This window comes from Cucurbita pepo, chromosome LG16 (genome assembly GCF_002806865.2).
Source record: "Cucurbita pepo subsp. pepo cultivar mu-cu-16 chromosome LG16, ASM280686v2, whole genome shotgun sequence".
Classification (NCBI taxonomy): domain Eukaryota; kingdom Viridiplantae; phylum Streptophyta; class Magnoliopsida; order Cucurbitales; family Cucurbitaceae; genus Cucurbita; species Cucurbita pepo.
In genome coordinates, this window is record NC_036653.1 from 210348 (window position 1) to 236924 (window position 26577).

Consider the following 26577-nt stretch of genomic DNA (forward strand, 5'->3'; position numbering starts at 1 on the left):
ATTACAAACGAGTAAAAAAGTTTGTGATACAGTTAAAAAATGAAATAGAAAAGATTCAAAAACAAAAATAGACTAACACTCCATAATGACCCCTCTGTGACTGCGTAGCTCTCAAATACTTCTCTACCTTGACAGGCCACTTGCGAACACTTGAAAAATAGGGAAAGCGGTGAATATATAAATATATCTAGTAAGTAACCTACTTATAGTTTCATCGCATCATTGACCTAGTAGGAGACCACAGACTTTACTCTAGGTTCTAGGTTTATTATTCTTGTTGTGTACAGTTTTCGGTAGCTAGCTTAACCATATACCATAAACCGCTATCCAAAGATGAGGCGTTACCTCAAATAACTATATACTAGGTGGGAGACAGAATGGTAAGTGCTAGCCTACTCGTCATCTATGTGAGGATAGCAAGTGCACCCATCCCATAGGTCATGAAGTAACCCAAGGTTTGGTGGGGCTACCCCTAGTACATGTCAGCTCCACTTGTTACCCACATGATCAATGCCCTCCCACAAGATGGATCATCCGTGCAAGGAAATCTTCTAGAAGCTTAAGGATCAGTTGTCTCTAGGATTAATCTAGTTGACACTTTCCAGAAATGTAATGGAACTCAAGAATCGAAAGTCTTCAAAGTTGATCTAGTTGATGTTGTTTAGAAACACAGTGAAGCTCAAGGATCGGTAGGCTCTAGGGTTAGTCCGATTGCTGCTATTTAGAAACGTGATGTTCAAGATCTTCAAAGAGAAGACAATTTTGGATATATTATAGATGCTATTGAATATGTATGACATACCGTCAAACAAGACAGACTAGAAGGTTAATTAAAGACTTCACAAATGCATCACAAGTGCTAAATTGGGCAAGGTAGTTATGGGTCAGAATCAAAATAGCTTTAGGAGTTGAATTCGGACTCCTTGAGTTGGGAGTTGTCTTACCCATCAATGAGGCAAGAAGTTGGAATTGCTCTAAGAGGAGTGAACAAGAGAGAGGCGTGATGCATGTAGAAGTTCTTCAAGTAGAGTTAGCACAAGAGAGACAATCGAGCCCATAAAAGCGCTCCAAGAAGTGAGCACACATGTATTCTTTGAGTTATCGTCTCATGCCTAAGGTGGGTGATTTCTCAAGAAATGTCAAAAACCAACATTCTTTCGAGAAGGAAAACTAGATTGGATGTAAAAGATATAGAAAAATGAACTTGCACAAGACCAAGAGGAGCGTCAGAGCAACAATCACCAAGCGGCTAAGTAAAAAGTTGGCTGAAGGAAATGTGTAGGCTTCTAGACTTTGTTTTAGTAAGGGACGTGACCATGACAATGAAATAGTGTAGTTAATTTGTACTACTTACAGAATAATTGTGTTGAGGCCAAAATGGTCACGCTTGGGGTGCATCCCCTAACTCAGATAAGAATATGTTCATGCTAGTTGTGTCATGGTTTATCTGCTGAGTCTTGAGTCGGGTCCAAGAGAAGGGCGAAGTAGGTCCCAGGTGGGATAACCTGTAGCCATTGGGTAGTTTGTCATACTTATGCGGCAAGTCAGAGCAGGTCCATCTGTGGGATAACCCATAGTCATTGGGTAGTAGTATGCAATTTTCATATTCATTTTGAGACACGTTTATTTCTCACGAGTCAAATAGTAGTCAATCTGACGTTTGGATCATCATTGGGATGATACTTAGATTAAGTGAGAGAAAATACTACAATCTACATTACGATTGTGTCCTTGAGAATAGAATGTTTGCTTAAGCCATCACACTTAAATGGTGGGAAAGTTATCTGTTTATAATCAAATAAATTACAAAGATAGGTAAGGAGTAATAAACGGAAATAACAACCCAGTGAAAGATACTAATAAGGCAAATATCTAGATATTCTCCTTATAATAAAATATCAAATATGATATATATGGTAAACAATAATTTAGTACTAAGTATCTTTAACAAGGACGATGACTAGTTTAAGTGGGAGAGAGTATCACAACCATACTATGAAAACAGTAGGTTGTGATCGTTACATGCAATCAAGGTCTGAGACAAGATATACGCAACCATACTAAGACAATGATAAGAAATGGCGCCCAACAGACCAAGTGATGACCGAGACAAGACAAGCGTTATATAGTTATTAAAGAACATGGTCTATCATTCAAAGACAAAGCACAATCGAAGACAGAATCTTATCTAGTTTATAAGATTTTATCTAGAATAGATTATCTTAGTGGTAGCTACTTGAAGTCATCTATCAATAAACCTTAAACGTTATTGAGTTTTTCATCTCCGTATCTTTGTGTATGGATTATCTCTTCATGTTTTTCATCTAAATCAAAATGGTAAGTTGTACCATCCTAACCAATCTGATGAAACGTAATTTCTAGATTGATTTTAAAAGGATTAAAATAATTTTTCTCAAATTTAGTTATTTTAGAATTAATAATTTTTGCCTAAACCCTAATCCCTAAATAATTAAATAATAAATAAATAAAAGAATAAAAGGTGAGAAAAGGAAAGACAGTTTTGTGTATAAATATGTTTATACATATTAAGTGAGTGATGTACGAGGAAGTGGTTGTTTTGCCCAATTCAGTGTTACCAAATGCGGCACGTGTAAAGCAAATGGATCGGGCCCACGAGAAGAGTTACTACTTGAAATTAAATAAAAAGAGTTAGCTTGACAGAATATTTAAATATACTCGGTGAGTAACTCACTTATAAACTTATAAAAATACATTATTTATAAAGATCTACATATATCACACCATTCTAACTAAAAATCAATTGTGAAGTTCAGCTATTCGATTTGAGTTAAACCTAAGAGACCATCGAACCTCCTCTTTTAGCATCTTTTAACTCACTTGAGTTTATAATATGAATTCCATTCCATAATCACCTTTCATTAGTCTCTTGGGTAGCTCATGTCCTTAATTTCGGTTATCATAGTTAGCTCTTACTAACCTCTTACCGCCACTTTGGAGCTCATTTTACACCTCTCCTCGTAACTTATCAGTCATGCCACATAGAATAACTATGAGCACTTATCCACCCGTCAGAGTGTAGTGTTATCTCATTAACTCTTACTCATACCTTTTATAACATTATCATCATAACATCTCTTAGGCCGGTAAGTGAGTCATAACATTTTACTTCTCTATATTATCATTGGTGGTTTTAGTGTTTGCTCCTATCTTAATCTTGGTACATACTTTTTATTTAACCCTTATAACTAAGTTCTTCTTGGTTTACCATCACACATTGTTAACTCTACGGAGCTTGACTCTTCGTGTACATAAATCTTAGAGATATTATGATTAACTCTATTTACTATGTTTCTCTCGTTATATAATAATATATTCTTTAAACTTTTAGGCAAGCAGGGAGTTACATTTTAGAGATGTGAGTAGAGCTGTTGTGATCATTATGTTTATTATAATGCTGCGATGGTCGCTATTCCTAAACGGGTGTCCGACATCAATAGCTATCAGAGAATGCTCGCCCAATAAAAAAGAGGCTCAAGAGGTGTGCGAACCAATTGGTGGGTCCATACTCGCATATATGGACTGTATGTAGAACAGTAAATACACGTCCAATTAGTCCATTTAGGATAGCCACCTAAAGTCTCACTCATGATTGTGTGTGTTTGCATCTAATCCTAATAATGGGGTCACTTAGTGAATATTTCTTACAATACTCAAGTCACGTGCTACTTCTATTTTCAGTAAAGAAAGACATTCATCTGCGGTTGACGACGACATTGCAACACGAGACCATGGCACATGCATAGAGTAGTCGCATTAATTTTCTTAGACTTAGGTTAAAATAGAATATTTTTAATTTAAATGCTTATTTATTTCATTTACTTTATTGCTATGTCGTTTTAAAGATGTTTTCAAACACGTAAGCCTCATGACTGTGTTTTAAGATGAAGTTTATGTTTTAGGAATGAGTTTAAACACTTATTTTCGCATAAAAATGATTATGCTATGATGATGACGACTCTAGGTAAGTAGAAATCTAGAATCGTTACACGGTAAATGACATATAAAGTAAATAGCTATATATATGGAGAGAAAATGATTATACATAGTAAAGTTATATATAGTAAACTAATAATGATTATACATAATAGTAAAGTTATATATAGTAAACTAAATCAACCTCCCTAACTTTAAAGATGTACTTTCTGCCTCTTCTGTCATTGTACATATTTAAAGTCATTAATATAAATATTGAGTCAATAGTCCTACTTGCATTTTCTTCTTCCGTTTTTTTTTTCTTACTTATTTTCTTTCCATTATTTCATGTACATTTTGATCGAATCTCATTTTGATTGCTTCATGAAGTTGAATCAATGATCATGAAAAATAATCAAGTATGGAGAGAAAATTTTGATAGAGAAAATCCGATTAAGAACTTCCATTAAAGTCGATCGAACTTCGGTCATAAATTGACCACTCTTCAATCATTCTTCTTTAAAATTGGCTCCATAGAGCTCTTACCCATCAAAGAAAAAAAAATCTATTTGAAGAATCATCTATGAATCTTCATAAATATTTGAAGATGAAGTTTACTCCACCCAAAATGGCAATAATACTCTTTTTTTTTTTTTTCATTTAAGCATGTAAAATTACTAAAGTACCCCTCTCCATGTGAAATTCTTTGGTATTAAAATTTAAATGTAATGATCGATAAAACAGTCTAAAAAGTTTTTTTTATTTTATTTTTTATTCTTTTTATTTTTGAAGACACAAATACAGTTGGTAGTTGGCTGTCTGTTGAAGGTTCACTATCACATGGTAAGCTTGCCACGTGGTTCGTACACAAAGTTAACACTAACTACTTGATAGCTTCTCTTTACTTCTCATTCCCTTCCTATACCATTATTTCAATTTTAAATTTTCCCCTTTTTAATTAGCACAATACACCTAAATCTAATAAAATTTAAATATTAAACATTCACACACTAACATCGATTACCATGGTTAGCTATTCCAAATCTTTATAATAATCTTAATTTTAGGGTAAGATTGAGTTAGGTTATAATCCTATTTTTTATTTGAGTTGAATGACTTAACCATAATAATGTCAACTCACGAACTGATCCAAAATTTTTGTTTTAAAAAAGTTCAACTCAATTCAAACTAAAAAAATTTTAATGGGTTGATGAATCATTATTATATGAACACTCTTGAAGCCTGTATGAGTTTACCAAAATACTTTTTAGAAGTAAACAATTGAATCCAAGCTTGGAAAACGAATAACTTTGATGGGTAACATTTGAAAATAGTTTAAAAAGTAATATAGAATTTACACACATCATAAGTAAAGAAACAATTTAGTTGAACTCCTCATGATTGCTTAAGAACTCATCCAAAGAAATCATTTACTCTCTCTTTACCTAATGAGATGTTAAAGCTTTACCAATCATTTTGTTTCAATCACCGACACTACTCCATGTTTAAAGCAACCAAAAATCTTCAACCTTTCATCATTAAAACTTAAGCTCTCTCTACTAAATTCACGATTCAAATCCATCGCTACTATATATTGTCTTTTTTAAGGTTTACCTTTCGAGCATCCTCTCAAAGTTTTTAAAATGGGCCTGTTAAGAATAGGTTTCCACAACCTTACAAAATATGTTTCGTTCTCCTCCCCAATTAAACACGAGTTGGAACTTTGAAATCTAGAATGATGTTTGTATTAGGATGGACCACAATCGAGCAAAAGGCAAAGGAACTAATTGCATTAAAAGAGAAACTTGGATCTCACAAACCATACATATGAACTTGTCCTTTTTTTTTTTTTCTTTTTGAAACCATAAATGAACCAAGATAGGGCACTTTGAAGCCACAATAAGTCCAAAATTTGGAGTCTTTTTGGACCACACTCCTTTAGATATCCTAATGGAACATGCCAAAACCCCATTAATATGACATGTTAAGAAGGAGTTGGTTAATTATAGGGTTAATGGAGAGTTAATTTTGTTGATTGTTTGTTCTTGGGACATGGGAATCAAACGCTCACCTGTCTCTATTTGATGCCTACCTTAAGGACCAACATTCTTATGCTCTCTTTTACGCTTTTGGTTATGGTTAGTGATAGTTGTAGCTTTGTATAAATGGACCGTTGAAACTAGAAGAGAGTCGAGGAAGACGGTGTGGGCATAGAATTTCGAGAATTGAAAACGTCGAGAATAGAGGGGGATACACAAAAGGAGGAAGAAAAGCAAGGAGAAAACGAGGAGATAGAAATAATTAGAAAAAAAAAAAGCAAAGATATGAGACATAAAAGAAGAAAAAGGATAATGTTTTATGTGTATGGTGGTCCACGTGGCAGAGTGGGCAAGGGGTGGTGATGGCCACATGGGAATTGTGGTCCAAACATTATGAAGCTTTGAGGAGAGAAGAGGGATGACAGGCTGTTCACAAAACAAAACAAACAAACAAACCAACCAACCAACCAGAGATAGATAAGAGGGAATAGCTTTCTTTTGTTTTGCAGCCTTGTTGTTGTTGTTGTGGCGGGTGGGCCCAGATTAAAGAAGAACCCTTTTTGTATGGGCCTACTTGGGCTACCATACTAACCTACCTATATTTATTTATTTAATTAATTAATTAATTAATTAAATCCACATATATTTTATAAAAACTTAAAATCATCAACTTCATTGGGCCCTGTGTTTGCTACTTCATCTGGGCTTCGGCCCTTTTCTTTCTTGGATCAACTAGCTTTCAGAGCCCAACTCACTTTTTGGTTCTTCAACCCCTCTGAGGGATACTTTCTCATTATGACACGTATACTACAATGTTATCATGTACACCATCATCCTATGTGTGCACACCTCCCTCCAAAGTATACCGTTAGTGAGTGTACGCTAATCAAAGGCTAGGTCCAGAAGTAAGTATATGAGCTTGTGCTAGTCAAAGACGTCAAAGGCTAGGTCCAAGAGTAAGTATATGAGCTTGTCAAAGTCCATGAGCATTTACATGTGTACGCTTTTGATCTGAAATAATATTCTAATTGCGAACCAAACAATAAAATTGAGTCTCATCCCCACCAGATAACTTGAATCACCACCCTTATTTGTGACATTGATGGCTAATTACTCGAACACACAACATATAATTACTTAAAAATAAGCCCAACACAACTAAAACATGTTTCATGATACATACATTTATATCAACCATGCATACCAAAAAAAAAAAAGATTATGACCTTTAAATTCTAATAAATTCCAATCACTCCCAACCTTACAAATTTTGATTTATATTTAATTAATCTTAGTAGCAATTAAAATAAAAATAAAAAATTTCAAATATATTTGAATAAAAACAAATCTAGGATCGAATAGGTTAAGATTTTGATTTGAATAGAGTTTGTTCTATCTAAGAATAATGGTGGAATCTAAATTAAATAATAATAATAGTAATCTAGAAGAAAGGAGCCCGTGTGGGTATTCCCTTCCTGGTTCTTTTTCTGAGAGATTTGTCCTTCCCCAACCCTTCATCCACTTCGTTTTCCATCGCCTCTTTCTCACTTTTATTATTGTTCTGCACAAATGAATTGTTTCAATAAAATAAATAAGTGAATAAAAGAAAAAGAAAAAGAAAAAGAATAATAATTACTTTGCAATGGTGCGAACGAAGAGAGGGTTGAAGATCAAAAGAGCATCCACATTTGTCACATCCATATAATGATAATACTTCTTCGCCTCCCTTTTCCTGAAACTCCCTTTCTGCTTGCTTTTGACCTTTCGAACCCTCCGTTGCAGCCGACGCCTTGTGATCCTTCCGCAGTCGGAGATTATAAGGAACCGACTTGTCATCCATTCTCCAACAACACCCCCCAACCTAAAACAAAACAACCTTAAATAACAAAACCTTCTTCCCAACACTATTCTTGACCTATTCCTTCGCCCAATTTATAGGATTATCCTTTCAAACTTATCTCCTTCCCATTCACCACTTTTCTCCTTCCTCTCCCTTCTACGGCCCAAGCCCACTGCTAATAATTACAGTCCGTTTCAGTTGGTTAGTTATCGCAGTCAGCTCGTTCCTCTCTCCAACCGAAGTGGGATCTCGGGAGAGGTTTTCACGCTCTTTTATAAGGAATGTTTTGTTCTCACTCTCTTATAAGAAATGTTTCGTTCCCGTTCTCTCATAAGAAATGTTTCATTCCCTTCTCCAACTAATGTGAGATCTTGAAGAGGTTTCGACGCTTTTCGTTCCCCTCTCCAACTGTTCCCCTCTCCAACCTGTTAAATTGAAGTGGGATCTTAGGAGAGGTTTCCACATTGTTATAAATAATGTTTCATTCCCCTCTCCAACTGATGTGGGATCTTGGGAGAGGTTTCCACACTGTTATAAGGAATGTTTTGTTCCCCTCTCCGACCTCTTATAAGGCTCTTATAAGGAATGTTTTGTTCCCCTCTCCAACCGAGGTAGGATCTTAGGAGAGGTTTACACGTGTACAGACCGTGGCAAATCAGCTAAATCAAAACGGAGAAATGTTACCCGAGACGCGAGTTGTGGAAAAAATCTTAAGGTCGTTAACAAACAACTTCGAGAATGTCGTGTGTGCCATAGAAGAGTCGAAGGACCTAGCGAAGTTCACAGTCGATGAGCTTGCCGGTTCTCTCGAGGCACACAAGCAACGCAAGAAAAAGAAAGAGGAGCCACTCGATCAAGCGCTTCAGACGAAGGCAACAATAAAGGATGGAAAAATAATCTACTCACAGAATTTTCGAGGTAGAGATAGTGGAAGCCGCGAGAATGGTTGAGCTGCTCAAGGCAATAGTCACGAAGAAAACTACCAGGAGAAGAGACTATCAAGCCAAGCAAATTGGCGTGGAAGATGACGTATTCAAGGGCGCGGTCAAGGATACAATTCCAACATCCAGTGATTTAAATGTCAGAAATATGGTCACTATGCAAATAATTGTAACTCCGACAGATATTACAATTGTGGCAGAATAGGTCATTATGCGAGACATTTTCGAACCGAAGAAAAGGGGGAAGAAACCATCAACTTGGCCTTGAATGACATAACAAATGGAGGCATCCTCTTGATGGCTCAAAACGAAGAGCCGAACACAAAAGGAGACGGCAGCGCGAAAGACAATGGCGATAGTCGTGAGGTAGTGGAAGTCGTTGGAAATTAGGTGATACGCAGCGGATTTGGCGAAATCATGGTATCAGAGACGAGAAAATCGAAGAAGGATGAACAACCGAAGAACAGAGAGCCCGAACTCGAAGAGAGAGAGCTCAAATTGCCAGAAAAGCAATTCGAGGTAGAAAGAAGAAAGAGGATGAAAATTGAAGAAGAAAAGAAAGAGCTAGAAACAAAAGTTCAACGGTTAGAGAAGGAAGTGACTAAGCTGAGTAAGAGTTCCTTTTGTCTAAAACAGGAGAAGGAAAAGAATGAGAAGACAATCTCCGATCTTACGAAGAAAGTTGAAGAAGGTGCGGAGAAAGAGAAAGGTCTACTCATGGAGATAGAGGTTTAGTGGATGAGCTAGTAAGGGAGAAGAAAGATATAGAGATACTGACTCAATAGAGAAACTCACTCGATGTGAACCTGAATCAAGTCCAAAGGAGGCAGTGAATTTACGACACACGATTGAGACACTCACTAGTGATAAAACCAAGATGGAGGAAACAAGAATGCTAGCGGTAAAGGTCGTTGTGGACTTACGAAGAGAATTGAATAAACTAAACGAAGCCATGAAGTCAAAGAAGCGTAGCTGAGAATTGGAAAAATGAAGAGGTGGTGTCATAGATGGGATGTTCTCGGGAAGATCCAAATGAAGTTTCATCAGAGAAGAACAATCCCATTTTTTCGCTCGAGGGAAAGAAGAGAAAATTGAAGAAACCACGACTGAGATCGAGAAGACGAAAACGGCACAGGAGGAATCATCGAGTAGGAGCATTTAAGTTTATGGGGGAGTTTTGTTGGAAAATAAACTTAAATGAATTTTGTTTTTTCTTTTCATTCAAAAGGGCATAATTATACAAGGGGAGGAAATGGGTGAGAAAATGATGAGTAGTTAAGGCCAATTTTGGCCTTAGGAAAAACTTTGACGTAACAGTAGAGGAAAAAGGCATTTGAGAATTTCTTTGTCTGTTGTCTCTCCCCTTTCGACACCCCCTTTCAAGTTTCATGAGATTTATCTGTTAGATTCAGAGCGAGCGTTTTTTCTCTCAAGTTGGTATCGGAGCGGCTTTAATTTCTACAAATTGGTATCATAGCAATTTATTTTCTACATACACACTATTATCAGGAATGTTTTGTACTGATTGAGATTTCACACATACTAGCCCGACGAGTACCATTGAAAAGACCAAAGGGAGGATTTATTAAGCAAACCATGGTCGGTCACAAAACTAAGCATGAGTGACCCCTTATAGGGTTAAACCGAACCAAATCAAACCCAAAAAGGGTAAATTCAAGGTTGTTGTTTTGCAACAAAATGATGGGTTATTATTTAATGAATATATAAATGAGATCTCTTATTCGGTTTAATAAATAGATTAGTGTTCATTAGTTAATTTTGTATATTGTTTTCAAATTACTCTTTAATCTTTACAAATCTTAGATAGATTTTAAAATTTTCATATATTATTAAATTATTATAATATCTAACCCACGTAATATCAGATAGAATCCAATAAAGAATCTATCTGATATTACTTTATTATTAACGAAATAAATCCATGGTCGAGTAGGTAAAGCATTTGATCTTCTTCTTTGGGTTATAAAAAGAAGGCTTCCCAAACCAAATTAGTAGAAAATCTGGAAAGTTTTACTGACTCAAGAACTCCAAGCTATACAAAGAAAAGGTAAGCAAAGAATTTTGTTACTTTTTTCCATTATTTTATTTACGTGGAGGCCCGTTGTTTCTAAGACGGTATCAGAGTCACACCCTTATCTTAACTTAACCATGTTAATAGAACCATCGAGTCTCGAAAAAAATATATAAGTAAGGAACTACGAGACATTTTGGGAAACCAAAACTAAACTGGACAATATGTTCTAATTTATTTATTAATAATTTGGTTGAAAAATATCTTTGAATCCAATCTCGATCTCGGAGAGTGTTTTTGTTCTCCTTTTCAGATTTGATCTTCAAAGATATTAACGTTTCACGATGACGGATTCGAATGCGTCGAAAAGTGCAAAGCTTGCGAAGGAACAGAAATGGGCAGAAGAAGATGCAACATTTTTGCGAGCACTAAGCACAAAGAAGAAGAACATGACAGAGATGGCATCTTCATCTTCTTCTTCATCTGGGATTGAAACACAGAGGAGTATCGATACAATTAACCATTCGAGGCAAAGGTATTTGAGAAGCTACCCGTTAAGCGACGACAAGGAGAAGACAAACAACAAGGGCATTTGGAAGTTCTTCGGCTGCTTCACTTAAAAGTTTTTTAGTTCATTGGTAATTTAATTTTTATCTATAACCAATAAAGTATTCATATTTAATCCATAACAAAATTCCGATGTCATTAGTATTAGATCGAAATCCCAACTACACCTCAAATTTTCAGAAGAATCTTCCGAGGATGTTGAATACATCATTTGAGGTTTATACGACATTTTATCAATAAATAGGTGGTCAAACTAAACGCTTAAACAAAACTTTAGAAGACAAGTTACGTGCATGAGCCTTAATAACTGCAGATCTTTGAAGTTAATCATTCACTAGTTGTTATTCTTGATTAGTTTTTAGAAGATTTGATTTAATTTGGGAAGAACTAAATTTCAAAATTTATGAGATCTATATATTTTAAATCTAGAAAATTTAAAAGGGTAAAAAGATATACAACCATTTTTGTTCATCCGCGTTTCATATTATTCATAGAAAAAGAATGTAAGTTGACATTAAAAATTTGGCATATAGAAATCTTCGGGGAAATATGATGAAATGTGAACGTACAATCCCATAGGAGCAATGAGTGTCATACCCTTTGGATCATATGACTTGAACAACCATAATCTTTCCGATGTGAAATTATAGAAGAATTCCCATGGACACAAACACATTGCGGATTCAAACTCTTCTCCCGCAGCAAAACCTCCAATTATGCATTCGTTCCTCTGCAAAAACATTAGGGCACAAATCTCACATTGGCTAATTAAGGGAATGATCATGATTTTATGATTAAAGAATACATCTCCACTGGTATGGGGTCTTTTGTGGAAACCAAAAGCAACCCCATTGAGAACTTATACTCAAAATAAACAATATCATACCATTGTGAAGAGTCTTGATTCCTAACATGATATTAAAGCCATGTCCTTAATTTAGCCATGTTAATAGAAAACTCAAATGTCGAACAAAGAATTTGAGACCCTTGAAAGTATAGTAAAAAAGTGTTGAACAAAGGGTGTACTTTGTTCGAGGGCTCCAGAGAAAGGGGTCGAGCCTCAATTAAGGAAAAAGACTGTTCGAGGGCTCTATAAGCCTCAGCAGAGGCTCTATGGTATATTTTGTTTGAGAGGAAGACATCTCCATTGGTATGAGGCCTTTTGGGAAACTAAAAGGAAACCCACGAGAGCTTGTACTCAAAGTAGATAATATCATACACTCCTAACCAAAAGAAACGAAGAAAATACCTGAGTAGTAAGAACAACCTCCACATCTTCAACCAAGAACTTGATTTGTGAATCGGTAATAGTGAGATAAGCTATGAGAAATCACCAATAATGATTGCTTTAGAGAAGTTGAAACATTTTGGTTTCAAGAAATATGAAAATGATGATAAAATTACCATGTTCATTATTCTCTAAACCCGTCACAAGGCGTCGAAAGTGAAATAAATCAAAGGACACAAAGGATGCATAGTCAATTGCACCCTCGTTGATACCTCGTTCAGGAGGCGACGTGGGTATGAGTTTGGTCCTCGGATGTACGAGGCCTGCAAGAAAGACATGTAAAGAAACAAGAAGAAACAAGGAAGCAAAGATTGATGGAAAGGAAGAATATAATGAATGAATGAATGAATGAATTACTAGGAGGGGAAAATTCCATGGCAAAATGGCGTTGGTGCTCCGCAATAGAGAGGGTGACGGAAGAAAAGCGATTGGTTCGCTGTTCCACGATTGTCATGTAGAAGTCGTCGATGCTGAATTGAACGTAGTGGAGTTGGTCGCAGGCGTATTGGGGGAAGAATTCAGGCGTCATTTTCAAGGTAAAAACGGCGTAAGGCCGAATTTGGAGGACCATTATGGAGAAGAGGGTTGGAGAGCATTTGAAGAAGGCCGTGTGTTCAGCTCTATGCATTATGGAAATTGCGTGGGGGAAAGTGCCGAACAGGGCGTGCTCCAAGATCACCATCGCTGTGCTATGCCACAATATTATCCAAGGACAACAATGCTTTCAGATTATTTTCCTTCTCCAACTGTATACAACTTCATGCATTTCACTCTTTTTATACTTGAATCATACCCCACTTACCACTTTCTTTCTTTTTTTTTCTTTTTCTTTTTCCATTCAAAATAACAGATATAGTTATTTCCAAACCCCTATTTACTAGAGGTTGGAACACCATATGTCCGACCCATCAAATTTTTAAATTCATCTGGACCTCTAATTTTTTGATTGAAAATATATGTATTAACTAATTGAGTCATGGGTATCAATACATATTAAACAAAATATGACACACAGATTACAAATTATTAGGTTGACTTCTACCAATTACAAAAAGAAATCAGTATAATCATGAATTGCCCCAAAGAGTGAAGTGACAAACATGAAAGTGCTGGATGATTACTAAAACTTGGATTTAAGAGGTCTGGAAAAACATCATTCAGAGTAAGATATTAGTCGAACATAGTACAAACATACATGAAATGATAACAGCCACAGGCAGGATGATTCTCTAATCTACTTTTACTGCTATGCACTTATGGGATATATCTAATTTCAAAATGAGTTCAAGAACACACCCTCTTCAGGCGGAACTGCCATCACCTTTATCTTGTGTTGATGAATCTGTTGCCCGTTTCTTCGTTGGGTGGGAGGAGTCAGCAGACTCTGAATTTGTTGATACTCGTTTGACTCCCCTTCCAACGACGCCAAGGTGCGTCACTCCAGCCGCGCCGTTCGTGTGCGCAGTTGAGACTGTTGGAGAGTCAAATCCTCCATTGCTGTTAGCTGAACCCATCTGTGAGGAGTTCAACACCGCTGGAAGTGGAGGAGCGATCTTTTCGACTTTCGCCTTCGCCGCTCCTATCCCAAGGATCTCCGAGAGGATTGACTTTGGGTTTGAGGCCAGCTGTTGCAGATCTTCAAGCTGCACAAACACAAAATATTGGTTAGATTTTTCCGTTTCTCTGTCACAGTTACTTGCCGAAGTTATAATCAAAACTCGCCTTCTTTTCTAGCTCGACCAAAAGCCCAGATAGAATTTCAATCTCAGATTGTTTCTCTGTTGCAGCATTGGCATTGTCAGTCTGGGAGTCATTGGACGATAGTGGGACCTCTGGTTCTGACCCAGAAGTAGAAGAAGCTGTGGTCGGTACAATGATACCCTTTACTTCATCAGTAAGCCGCATCACACGTGACTTGCAAATTGATATTGCCTTCTGGCAAAATGAAATGGCTTCCTGCGGCTGGGAACCAAACTCCAGGCACAAGCACACACGGAAGTTTCTGGAATTTTCAGTTTAAGGTTGCAAAAGACACTTTCCTCACTTGAAAGGAAGTGATGTGGTTCAAATGTCAATAATAACAATTCATACGGTTTTCTTTTTCTTAAGAAAAAGAAATATATAATTAAATTAAAAACTAAACTTTTATCATCAAGCTCCTAGAATTTATAAGCTACTATTATAAACGAGGTAGAAATACGGACTAACAAGCTCCCATAATTTATAGACTACTATTATAAACAGAATTGAAGTAGGCTACCTTGAAAACAGGATGTTTTTTGTTCTTCTTTTTATCTTGAATTCTCGGTTAGAATATTTGGAAAACAGATTTTTTCGTATATATTATATTCTATTTACGTACTTATATGAGATTTAGAATCTGAAAGAAGGATACAATTCAGCAAGCTGTCGATTATCAGGTTCGACAAGTCTTTCTAAAATTGATAATGCTTTCTGGTAGTCGCTCAGGGAAGTTTCAATGTCCTCTACATGAAGGAGAGAAAATTAAATGAACTTCAAAATTAGAGGATAACCCTCTAACTGGGGAGAAAGAAAGGGGAATAATATCAAAGAAACACAAACCAAACCAATTGAATGTGTATCACAACAGAGCAAATAAAATGCATGTGTACCTCTTTCCAGAGCAACTTCTGCCAAGGCTTACAATATGTCCACTTTCTCCATCGTATCACCCGAGTCTTTTTCAACTATTGCTCTGGCAACGTCTAGCATTTTCCAAGCTAAATCAAGGTCAGATTCGTCTTCATCTGCATCTGCTAAGTCCTCAGTACCACTATCATCACCCTCTTCTTCATCCTGATCTTTCTTACTGGAAACTGTCTCAAAGAAAAAACAAGGAAAATGGAAGGTCAAAAATCTCCTAATGAGATAACTTTTTTTTAGAATGTACATTTTTTTTATTTAAAAGATGGGGATAATCTTAAAATGAAGACCAGCAATAAAATAACGCAATCAAAATCAAGCGGACCAATGTTAATATTCAAAGTTTAACTGTTCATAATTTAAGTGATTCACTAAAAATGATACATTATAGAAGTTGAGATTCCATGTACGTTATGCATCAAACAGAGCTCTATAAAGGAAGATAAGATATAACTTCTATGTGATGCATCAGTAGATACCATCAAATCTACATAATTGTACTTTTAAAAACAAGGAACAGAAAATTCATTCAAACGATGTGTACATATCAAAGCAGTGAACTACAAGCCCCAAGAAAATTGTTCTACTCAAAGTGCTTGATTACATAGATAAGAAATTTATAAAATTATTGAAGTTGAATACAATACAAATCTGTTGTTGCAAACACGATGATTCAATGCAAAAACTTCTCTTAAAACAGTATTTTGATCACATGAGGAAGTTAAGATTAAATAGTCAAATAGACATCAGCAAGTTAGCAAAGAATCCCAAGCCAGATGTCTTGTCTTGAATTACCAAAAACTATTCAAGTTATTTCTTAGGAGTTAGGGCCCCAAAGCTCCGAAACGATTACATAGGATGATGATAGCATTAATTTTTTTGTAATAAAACTGGATGGTGGATGTACATGAAGAAGGTAAATATTGACGAGTGTGACAGTGGGGACACATCCAGAAGTAAAGCAATAAGGCATCAATAATTTGTTGAACATAAGTTGTAAAGATCCCTAAAGACTTGTAGTTACTATTCCCATTTGCTACTAAAACAATAAAACTTCTGGGATTATTTTAAGCTTCACATGAAATTTATAATTCATCAAATTCTAAAATAATGTATAAAGTGATCGGCATTTTCTAAAGCACTAAGTGGATTTTAAAATGAAAAAAAATGCAAGGAGCCACACTGGAGATGCAAAAAAGAAGATGCAAGCCTAGATGAGGTGAGGTGCATGATATCACATGGAAAAGTAATTCTTTCTAAATATTGAAATATTGCAGAACATAAAAAATCATAAAATGTTGCTGCAAGCACTTTGAAAAGAGAAAATAAAAGGAAACGATAGAGATACCATCATCTGATATCAAAGTGAAAGGAGGAAACAAGAAACTAAAGTGGAAGACAAAGCTTCAGTAAAGGCACTTATACGCAAGACATAAGGAAGGGTACTTGAATGTGCACTGTGATAAGTCACCACGCCAAGGTATGTCAGTCCCCTAGATACAAGTCAAATGACTTCCACAGAAGGCAAGATACCCACCCACCTACCCAATTAGAGCTGGAAGCCTAGAAACATGTAGGTGTGTTCTAAACAGGAAATGATGATAGTCATCAATGATTAACGTGTATGCATTCTAACTTAGCAATATATAAAAAATCCTGCTTTTCACGAAACAATGAAAATCATCACATTCTGATGTCCACCAAATTCATCGCTTAGGTTACCAAGAAATACATCAATGAAACAAAGATAAAATAAAACCAGAAGCATGTTGCTCTCAATGCTCAAGTATATCAGATCAAGGTGGAATCCCCTACAAGTTAGTCAAATATTAAAGGGGAATCCATTAGGCTGCAACATGCCATGTTTCATGTAGATTTTAAATAATGTAAAATAGAAATATCCAAGGAAAAGAAAAGAAACAAAAAAGCCAGAAAATTAAGAAAGAATAGTATGCAAGCTTCAGTTTTCAATTTCGAATAATTTATTTTAACCGAAACTCCTCCTTCCTTAGGAAGAAGATGAAAGAATTTTCAAATTCAAAAATATAAATTTGCCTTCTCTGTCATTGGAAAGTGTCCAACAAGAAAAGAGAAAGGAAATGTAAGTTAAGAAATAGATAAGTCAGACATCATGAGGAAGATACCAACCATCATCTGCAACTCCATCCACCAGTTCAGCATTGCTGGAAACAGAAGCTTTTGATGACTCGCCATTTTCAGCATTCTTAACAGATTCATCTTTGTAAGATTGTTGATGGGGTTCACCTTCTTTTTTTGGGACAGCTCCCAGTGGATCTGCCTCCTCCTGGGCTTTGTACAATAAAGCACATCCATATTTGTAGTACAATTTAACACATTCCGGAGCCAGTTCACCATATCGCGCAGCTCTGCAGTGAAATATTTTCAACATTATTACTAGAAAAAACAAATCAAAGGATGAAACTAAACGCATGCAAATGCTTGATTTAAGAATACACTTTTCACATCGTAAAAGAGACATGTTCGCAACAGGTATCCAATGATATAGACAAGAAATAAAAATGAGCAACAAGTTCTTATATGCAAAAGTTAAATAAAGTTAGAACCTAACAACATTACAAAACCTCGTTAAAACTCAATTTCATATCCTACCAAGACTGTTCGGTGATCCTGACGAGCGGTTGATCTTCAACAAAAGAAAGATAAAGTTCCGAAAATGAATCTGGAGCAACGAAAAGCTCCCCCACCGCTAAAGAAAATGGAATTAAGATTTACCAAGATGAAAATCTTAAAACTGACTAAATGATAAGTGGAAACATGTGATCTAACAGAGTGAAGCAATTGTAACAAATCAACTCTAAGACTCCAAGGGTAATAAAAGCTCGACTTTCATCTTCGTTCCAGAATTCAATTCATAATCAAGAAGAAACTGAAGAGAAAGTGAAAAATAACCAAACCCTAACCTAATCTCAAGGGCACGGCTGAAGCAATCGACAGCCTCAACGAAATCGTTGTCCTTAATAGCCTTGGAACCCTTCTCCAGCAACTCTTCGGCCAGCTCCAACGATTTTTCACCACTTCCATCAGAGGTTTGAGCAGTGGATTCAGCAGCGGGCTTCGTTTCATTGGAACAATTGCAAGACGAGTCGAGGCCTCCCAGAACATCGGACTCAGTGGTGGCCTTACTGACGTTCAGGATTTCGTCGAGTTTCGGTTTCTGCAACGTCACTGAGAGCTCCGATGGTGGATCTTCGTCGGCCATGGCTATAGTTTCGAAGCTCGGAGAAAATGGAGGTTTAAGCAGAGGAGTCCGCACTTCAAGCTTTAAAATCCTTTTTGGGCGGAAACGCGACAACAAAACTTGTATTAAAAAAAATTGCACAATATCCAATTTATACATTCATTTAAATTCGTATCCATTTTAAAATGGTTAATCCCTTCTATAAAATTTCTTTAAATATAAGAATTTTTTTTTTTTTCATCAACTTTTTTTTAAAATCTTAAATTTTAAAAAAAATGCTAAAACTCTCGGATCGTCTTATTATCCCTTCAGGGTATCTGAGGGGATATATTATTGAAATATATTTTATATAGTAATCAGTTAGGATTTTATATTTGATATATTAATGAAAATTGGACTTTAGATCTCACTAGGACTTTTATCCTATTTGTGTTTCTCGGACATTCAATCCCACTTATGTTTCTCATTCTTAATTTGGTACCCGAACATCATTCTTAACATACATGACTTTTGTTAGGGGAGTGTGTACATCAAACTCGAAAATCCGAAAATCCAAATCGATCCAACCTTTGATAGCACGATTACCCAATTATCCTCCTTCCCGCTTAACGATTCACTAGTCACCATGTTCTATCGACTTTTAAAATCTCCTTTCAAGTTGTGGTTACTCCTCAGTCGTCCTAGGTCATTGGATGTGGAATAGGTCTTTTCAAGTTCTCTCGTATTCCTCCTTGACGCACTCAAGGTCTATTAAGATCTCAATATTGTCAAGTCATGCAATATGCATCATTCCTTAACTTGTATCTAACATTATCTATTTACTTCATGCACTTGTTCACGGGAGTGGATCACATGACTTTTATCTAAAGTAATAGGTATGTTCGACCAAAGATTTTATCCACTCAATAGTAAAATCCTCAAAGGCTAAATTAGACAACATATTCAGCTCACTCGCTCATAAGTCCTATGCTTTATATGATCCTTATGAACTCATTTGGATTGGACGTACTCACATCAGGGTCCTTAATTTGTTGTGATTGGTAATAGACTATTAACCCTGGCCAAATCTCAACACTACTCAAGGTCATTTGTGGCTTGATAGTTACTCGGTTTTTGCGCTCTGTCATATCCCCTTTAGATATTAGCAAATCTCGTGCCACCAATCGCATTTGTGACGACTATAGCCTAACAATGATGACCTTTTGCCACCGCTTCTGCCGACTTATATGTAGCTTCATTCTCGGTTAGAAAAATACATTGCGTTCCTGAGATACTCTTGCATCGTTCACTTAACCATGTGCAGTAGCTCCTCTACATCCTTAACATAACTACTATGGATGTCGACTCAAATCTTTGAGTCGGCTTCTATGTTCAACTCTTCTCATAGGATGAAGCATAAACAACAACTTACTACATTATTCTCCTTCTTAGGCAATACCTGTTATTCACAACATCCTACATCTCATCGAGCCTACTTGTCTTCCTATTGTGACCTATCTTGTGTGCTTCTCGAGATTTGTACCCTCTTGTAATATTTAACTCAAGCCCTATTAGAGGAAATCTACTTTCACATCATACTCCTCGTAAGTCACCTCCTCAGTCGCAACATCCCTCTCAAATGATACTCAAAGTTCATCACAACTTTCCCACTTTAACATTTTGTAGTCGAGTAAGGGTGCTTCCTCAAGGTCAACATCATTGCCCATGGGGTGGCAAGTTATTCGTTTACTCGTTAACGCCTCCTACGGTGTCTTTATTGTTCTATTTCTTTCCTTATAATCAACCAAGGTTTTACTAGCGTCTGTATCTAATGCAACGTTAAAATATCATACTCCACATCTCATGACAGTCTTCTAAGCTCCATGTCTGAAGTCCCTCGTGGATTTGCCACTTTTGCCTAAGTTTCCCTAAGCACTTGGTCTAGCGTACGAGACATCACTCTACTCCAAGTGTGTTCTTCTCTTAATATCCTACTTCATGCTCCTCCGACGTACTAAAGTCCTTCTGATCTCCAAAGAGATTATATTTCTTAATACAGCCATCAGGGAGTTCATTTGCATGTCGGTTTCCATACTCCCAAGTCAACATATTGCACCTTGGTGGTGAGACTATTAACTCATGTTTACCTAAACATTTAGTACGAATCTAGGCTATTTCTTTGACGAATTTGTATTTATCATCATGCACATCCTCAAGCACGACCTTTGTCATGATACTTTAGATGGAGACCATGTGTGTCTTCTCGAGATTTAGACCATCTCAGCCGATAACTCTATTTTTCTCGATGGTTGTCCAAGTCGAAGATAGTGAATATATGCAACAACGCTCTCGACAACGTGGTCCGTTGACTCAACCAAATACTCCCAACATCAAATTTGCATACCAACACAAATAATCAAAGCCATATTTTCACTAGAATTTTATAGAACCCTTTATCCTCACCAACAGGGGCAAGCCTCCCCCTGTTTTTTGTGAACACAAATGTATTACACTTGAATCCCACTCATACCCTTCCATTTGTTGACGTGTCAGGCGTTTGACGGTTCAACGCAAGGGTATTTTCGGTAACTGTTTAATGAATAAATCGAAACGCTATCATTGCATCGCCGCGTTGAAAGGATCAGAACTTTGCTCAAAAAGTCGACCGTGAGAGACAAAGCTATGGCTTCCACAATCTCACCCATTCTCCAAATCCTCCAACCACGATGCCGATTAAACATCACCGTCCGCGCCGCCTCAGTGAAACCACCGCCGGAATCTCTCTCTGCCGCCAGAACTCGGCGACAGACACTGTTGATTCTTACGGCGACGGCGACGGCGGCGGTAGTGGGGAGAGAGAATCCGTCAATGGCAGAGGACATTCCTCTGTTCGGGCTGAGGAAGAAGCTGAAGAAGGTGGAAGAGGAGGCGGAAGAGATCGTGAGGGAAGGATTCGAGGCGGCGGAGAAAGGACTTGAGACGGCGGAGCGAGGGATCGTTACGGCGGAGAAGGGCATTATAACGGCGGAGAGAGGGATCGAAACGGCGGAGAAAGAAATCGAATCAGCGGTGAATTTCGGAGCTCTGTCGCAGGCCGGAGCGGTCGCTGGAGCTGAGGTCGTCGGAGTGCTTGTTGCTACTTCAATTGTTAATGGTATTTTGGGTCCTGAAGCGCAGAGATAAAATTAAATGGGTATTGGATCCTAAATTTTAGTGTTTGTTTACTGCTTTCTTGCTGGGGTTTATGTTTATAATGATTAATGAACGAAACGTTGTAGAAATATTGGATAAATTATGTAGCTTTGGAAGTGATGAACAACTTAACATTTGCATTGATGTTTGGTCTGATTCCACTCACGGCCTTTTAGTGGGAATGGCTACCTTTTAGTGTGAATGGATAAAGAAAAACCCTTAAAGAGCTCGTTGTCAAACGGACAACTAAGGAAGTTTACTGTGATGTCTCACATTAGTTGGGGAGGAGAACAAACCACCATTTACAAGCGTGTGGAAACCTACGTTCTCTTAGTAGACGCATTTTAAAGCATTGAGGGGAAGCCCGAAAGAGAAAGCCCAAAGAGGACAATATCTACTAGCGGTGGATCTGAGCTGTTACATTTACAACATTCATTCTTCTTGTCACGAGCGGGGAGCGAGTTCAAGACTAAAGAAAACAAAAGCATCTCTTCTTTTTTGTCTTGCCTCGAAGGCTTACGGGTTTGTGGGCACAAGTGAATAAGGCTTGAATTTAGATACAAGTGGAGTTCGAAAAGTTAGAAGTTAGCCAACTAAAAACTAAATGTGAGAAGAAATGACCAGTAGAACCCAAGATATAGTCTAGGCACGTTTATGACATCAAGTTATAACGCTCGAATATAGTATGAGTTCTCAAGGGGATAATGTCGATCAAACTCTCAAAAACAAATCAATGAGAGCGAGTGAGTAAGAAGAAGCTCTAATTGGACTATGGTTAGATAAGATGGTTAGATAAGATAAGAGCTTCAAAACTAGAATTGTAACTTAAGCTGGAACTGAATGATGAGACTGATGCAGATAGTCTAGATTAATTTATTTAAAAGTTTAAAGTTAAAAAGAGTTTTATTTTATTTATTTTAATTTATGGTTGTTACCTAATAACTTTATAAAATTTTAAAATAGTATGTTATATGTCACATATATATATATACACGCATATCCTATAGCGTGATCATGTCATGAAAGTATTATGTGCATCTGACTCAGGCTGATCGTACAAATACATACAGCATCCTTGCCGTTTCGGTGGCCTAAGAATGAGTCCGCGCTCCACATTCCGTTGTTGTTCCTCAATTTCTCCTCCTCACGTACCCTAAAATCCCTCTCTCTCTCTTTCTGTGAGAACCCCACAATGTTCGGCAGCGGAGGCTCATCCAGACGCGGCCTAGTTTTCTCCGAAGATGATGACAACAACAACAACACCGTCCACAAAACACGCTTCAACGAACTCAATAAATCCTGCCTCCACGATTCCGACATCTCCCTCCGACTCCCCACCCGCCACTCCCACAACCTCGACCTCACCATCCTCCCTTCAATGGACACCGAGGCCGACCCGGACCCCTCCTTCTCCACCTCCCCCTTCGCCAGATCCCCATGGTCCGCCCACTTCGATACCGACCTTCCGCCCACAGACGAGGACAATTCCTTCCTCCCCAATATCCTAATGGGCTCCCTCGTCCGCGAAGAGGGCCACATTTACTCTCTCGCCGCTGCAGGGGACCTTCTCTACACCGGATCCGACAGCAAGAACATCCGCGTCTGGAAGGCTCAGAAGGAATTCTCCGGGTTCAAATCCAACAGCGGCTTGGTCAAATCCATTGTAATCGGTGGCCAGAAGATCTTCACCGGCCACCAGGACGGTAAGGTCCGGGTCTGGAAGGTGTCGACTAAAGACCCAGGCGTCCACAAACGAGTTGGAACGCTCCCCACGTTAGGCGATTACATCAAATGTTCGATGAAACCCAGAAATTACATGGAGGGGAGACGGCGGAGGAACCTGTGGATAAAGCATTTCGATGCAATTTCGTCTCTGAGTTTGAGCGAAGACCAAAATTTCCTGTACTCTGCTTCTTGGGACAAGACCTTCAAGGTCTGGAGGGTCTCCGATTCCAAATGCTTGGAGTCCATTCAGGCTCATGACGACGCCGTCAACACTCTGGTTTCGAGTATTGATGGTTTGGTGTTCACTGGATCGGCCGACGGCAGTGTGAAGGTCTGGCGGAGGGAGCTGCAGGGGAAGGGGACCAAGCATTTTTTCTCGCAGACATTGGTGAAGCAGGAATGTGCCATTACTGCTCTGGCTGTCAACGACGAGGCCACTTTCATCTACTGCGGCTCCTCCGATGGGGTGGTTAATTTTTGGGAGAGGGAGAAATCATTGTCGCACGGCGGCACTTTGAGAGGGCATAAGCTTGCTGTTCTCTGTTTGGCGACGGCGGGGCGGTTGTTGTTGAGTGGCTCCGCCGACATGGGGATATGCGTCTGGCAGAGGACGGCAGCGGAGCATTCTTGCTTGTCGGTGTTGACGGCCCACACAGGGCCAGTGAAATGCTTGGCCGTTGAAAAGGACAGTGAAGCCGGGGAAGGCGAGCGGCGGTGGATTGTGTACAGTGGGAGTTTGGATAAGTCGGTGAAGATATGGAGAGTGTCGGAACAGCCGCCGGCCGTCGATCAAAGTCCGCGGCAGCAGTTGGCGGAATCGCCCTCAGGCAGCGGGTTCTTTGTAAATGCTCCCAGTTTCGTAATTCGAGGACAGTAACAGCCGATTTTGAGATATTAATTAATTCATTAATGGTAGCAACAATTTGGTTAAATTAAATTAAATTAAATTAATAAACAAAATCATTTCCATCAAATTCAACCTTTAATTAAAATATTGCAATTAATCTGTTACCGAAACTAAATTACAAAATTATGGTAAATCGTACAAAATCTAACTAATAATAAAATCATTATTATACAAATATTGAAATGAATGGAACTACAAAATTAAGCATGCTCTTACCAATAAAATATATTAATCCAATTAATTAGAAAAATATTAACTATTAAGGATATAATTAATTCATTTGTTATTAAAAAAAGGATTTAATTAATTCATCATAGGCACCCTTTATTACAATAAAGTTGTAAATAAATAAAAACATATAGTTATAAATAACCAATTTTATTATAATCACTATTTCTAATACTTTTATAAAAAAAATAGATGCTATTTTTAGTAAACCGTCTGAAAAAAATTATGCCAATGATCGATCAACTATGTCCCATTGACATCAAATTTAACGAGTTTTCATATTTTATGTGGACGGACTTGGCTCTAGAACCGCATGTCCAAAATTCCTTCGGAACTCCGAATTTCAAGGTTAAGGCCGGGGCCCTACTTGACCCTTCAACAAGCCTATCTTTGACACTCTTGTCTACTCGTTGCCCATATCTTGCTGATGACTCGTCTTCTCTTCAGTGCCCACTTTGATGTGTTGGATGATGCATCGTCCTCTTGATCACATCATGACACTTGACTAGGCCCTCGTATGATTGAGGAGACCCTTGACAAAATAGAGAGGAAAAGAAAAGAGAAGGAAAGAAAAATGGATTAGGGTTTAAGAGGAAGGAGATAAACTTTGATTCGGTGAGAGGAGGTAGAATCAGATTAAGAGTCCTTCACAAGAACTTATGCAAATGAGCTTCAACGAGGGCATCAGATTTATTTAATTTCGTCAAGAATGGAGGAAGAACGAAGGTGAGTCCCATGAATTTTTAGGTTTCGATTTCCTCGAAATTTGTGATCATATGAAGAAAATTAGTCTTTGAAAATTTAGTATAATAATCTTGGCGTATTTTCGCACAGTTTTAATCCGAAGTCAAATCGTGTCGGAAGTAGGAGTTACGAGAATCTCCCAGAATTGTAAGAGAATTGGTTTTAGCCAAATTTGGTGCCTAAATTTGATGAAAAATTCTAAGAAAAATATATTCATGTAGATAGAATATAACTCCACAACTTTCATTTTCATGAACGAAATTTTGCAGGCAAAGCAGGGGAAGACGCGTGTCGCTCAACGACTGGAAGGCGCAACTGGCCTAGAAGTCGACACAGGTAAGCAGTGGGTGGAGAAACATGGCTGGAGGCAAAGGTGACGCCTAGTGGTCCAACCGCTTACTAGACCGACCCACGAACTGCACTCGCGCCCGAGACCCGAAGCGATGCTACACGTGTCAATAGGAGAAAAATCAGAAGAGAGTCGTTTGCCGCTGGATTCAAACGCATTCTATCAGACCTGATCCCACCAACCAGTTGCTAACTCGTTGCACACCTGAGGCACGCATACTTCTCTTGCGAGCGCGTGACAGCCACGCGTGGGACTTCCTCTCAGTGCGTGAGGCGCGTGCATAGGGTATTTATGGTCCATTTAGCCTCCATTCAATTGTTTTTCATCTTGGTTTTGACACGGACCCTAATTAAGCTTGATTCAGGACGTTCCAGTGAGATTTGAAGAAATTTAGAGCCTCCAACATGTAGAAACGCAAGCTTGGGAGGGCACAATTCATCCCAGTAAGTAGCCACACGGACTCGAGGAAAATACCTATATGATTCACTTGGCCATGCTAGCATGCAGGCTTATCATACCTTAGGTGGTTATATTATGCATGTTTAGAACTTCAATGAACAAATGTGATTAGGTGTGCATGTATGTAAAGGAAAATTACAAAAATGCCCTTGCATGAAAATAGATGATGCATGCCCATTGAATATTTTCTGCTGCACTAGAATGGTGGATGAAAATGTTGTGATCTGCACTCCGAGTGCTAGATGAATGTTATCGTCCCGTTGAACATGTTTGAAATATATGATTAAATTATGTTAGATTTAGGTAAATATATGTAGGAATTGTCTGTGCTAACTTGATTGATAGGAGTATTCGTTTATTGAACTTACATGAAACGTTTAGATTATGATTCTTGTGTATTAGGCGATCGATAGAATTATTTCCCTAGTAAAGTATGCATATATAATTAT

The 26577-nt window shown here is 37.8% G+C and overlaps 5 protein-coding genes across 5 annotated transcripts; 2 read left to right on the plus strand and 3 right to left on the minus strand.

Moving 5' to 3' along the window:
* Window positions 1-7408: 7408 nt before the first annotated feature.
* Window positions 7409-7899, minus strand: LOC111776737. Its single transcript, XM_023656068.1, has 2 exons — window positions 7630-7899; window positions 7409-7554 (listed from the first exon to the last, which is right to left on the minus strand). Exons 1-2 carry the CDS (start codon window positions 7831-7833, stop codon window positions 7435-7437), a joined length of 324 nt encoding a protein of 107 aa, XP_023511836.1. The 5' UTR covers window positions 7834-7899; the 3' UTR covers window positions 7409-7434.
* A 3935-nt stretch (window positions 7900-11834) lies between these two features.
* LOC111777844 lies at window positions 11835-13383 on the minus strand. The gene is made up of 4 exons (XM_023657568.1): window positions 13019-13383; window positions 12778-12924; window positions 12623-12693; window positions 11835-12103 (listed from the first exon to the last, which is right to left on the minus strand). Exons 1-4 carry the CDS (start codon window positions 13341-13343, stop codon window positions 11888-11890), a joined length of 759 nt encoding a protein of 252 aa, XP_023513336.1. The 5' UTR covers window positions 13344-13383; the 3' UTR covers window positions 11835-11887.
* Window positions 13384-13748: 365 nt separating this feature from the next.
* LOC111777578 (protein HGV2) lies at window positions 13749-18671 on the minus strand. Its single transcript, XM_023657236.1, is given in 6 exon segments — window positions 13749-14304; window positions 14384-14663; window positions 15057-15147; window positions 15295-15498; window positions 17474-17712; window positions 18268-18671. Coding segments are annotated over 6 exon segments (1455 nt in total). The 5' UTR covers window positions 18567-18671; the 3' UTR covers window positions 13749-13962.
* Window positions 18672-21158: 2487 nt separating this feature from the next.
* Window positions 21159-21860, plus strand: LOC111776892. Its single transcript, XM_023656290.1, has one exon. The coding sequence runs from the start codon at window positions 21207-21209 to the stop codon at window positions 21705-21707; it is 501 nt and encodes a 166-aa protein (XP_023512058.1). The 5' UTR covers window positions 21159-21206; the 3' UTR covers window positions 21708-21860.
* An 891-nt stretch (window positions 21861-22751) lies between these two features.
* LOC111777637 (protein JINGUBANG-like) lies at window positions 22752-24352 on the plus strand. The gene has a single exon (XM_023657323.1). It carries the CDS (start codon window positions 22909-22911, stop codon window positions 24316-24318), a length of 1410 nt encoding a protein of 469 aa, XP_023513091.1. The 5' UTR covers window positions 22752-22908; the 3' UTR covers window positions 24319-24352.
* The last annotated feature ends 2225 nt before the right edge of the window (window positions 24353-26577 follow it).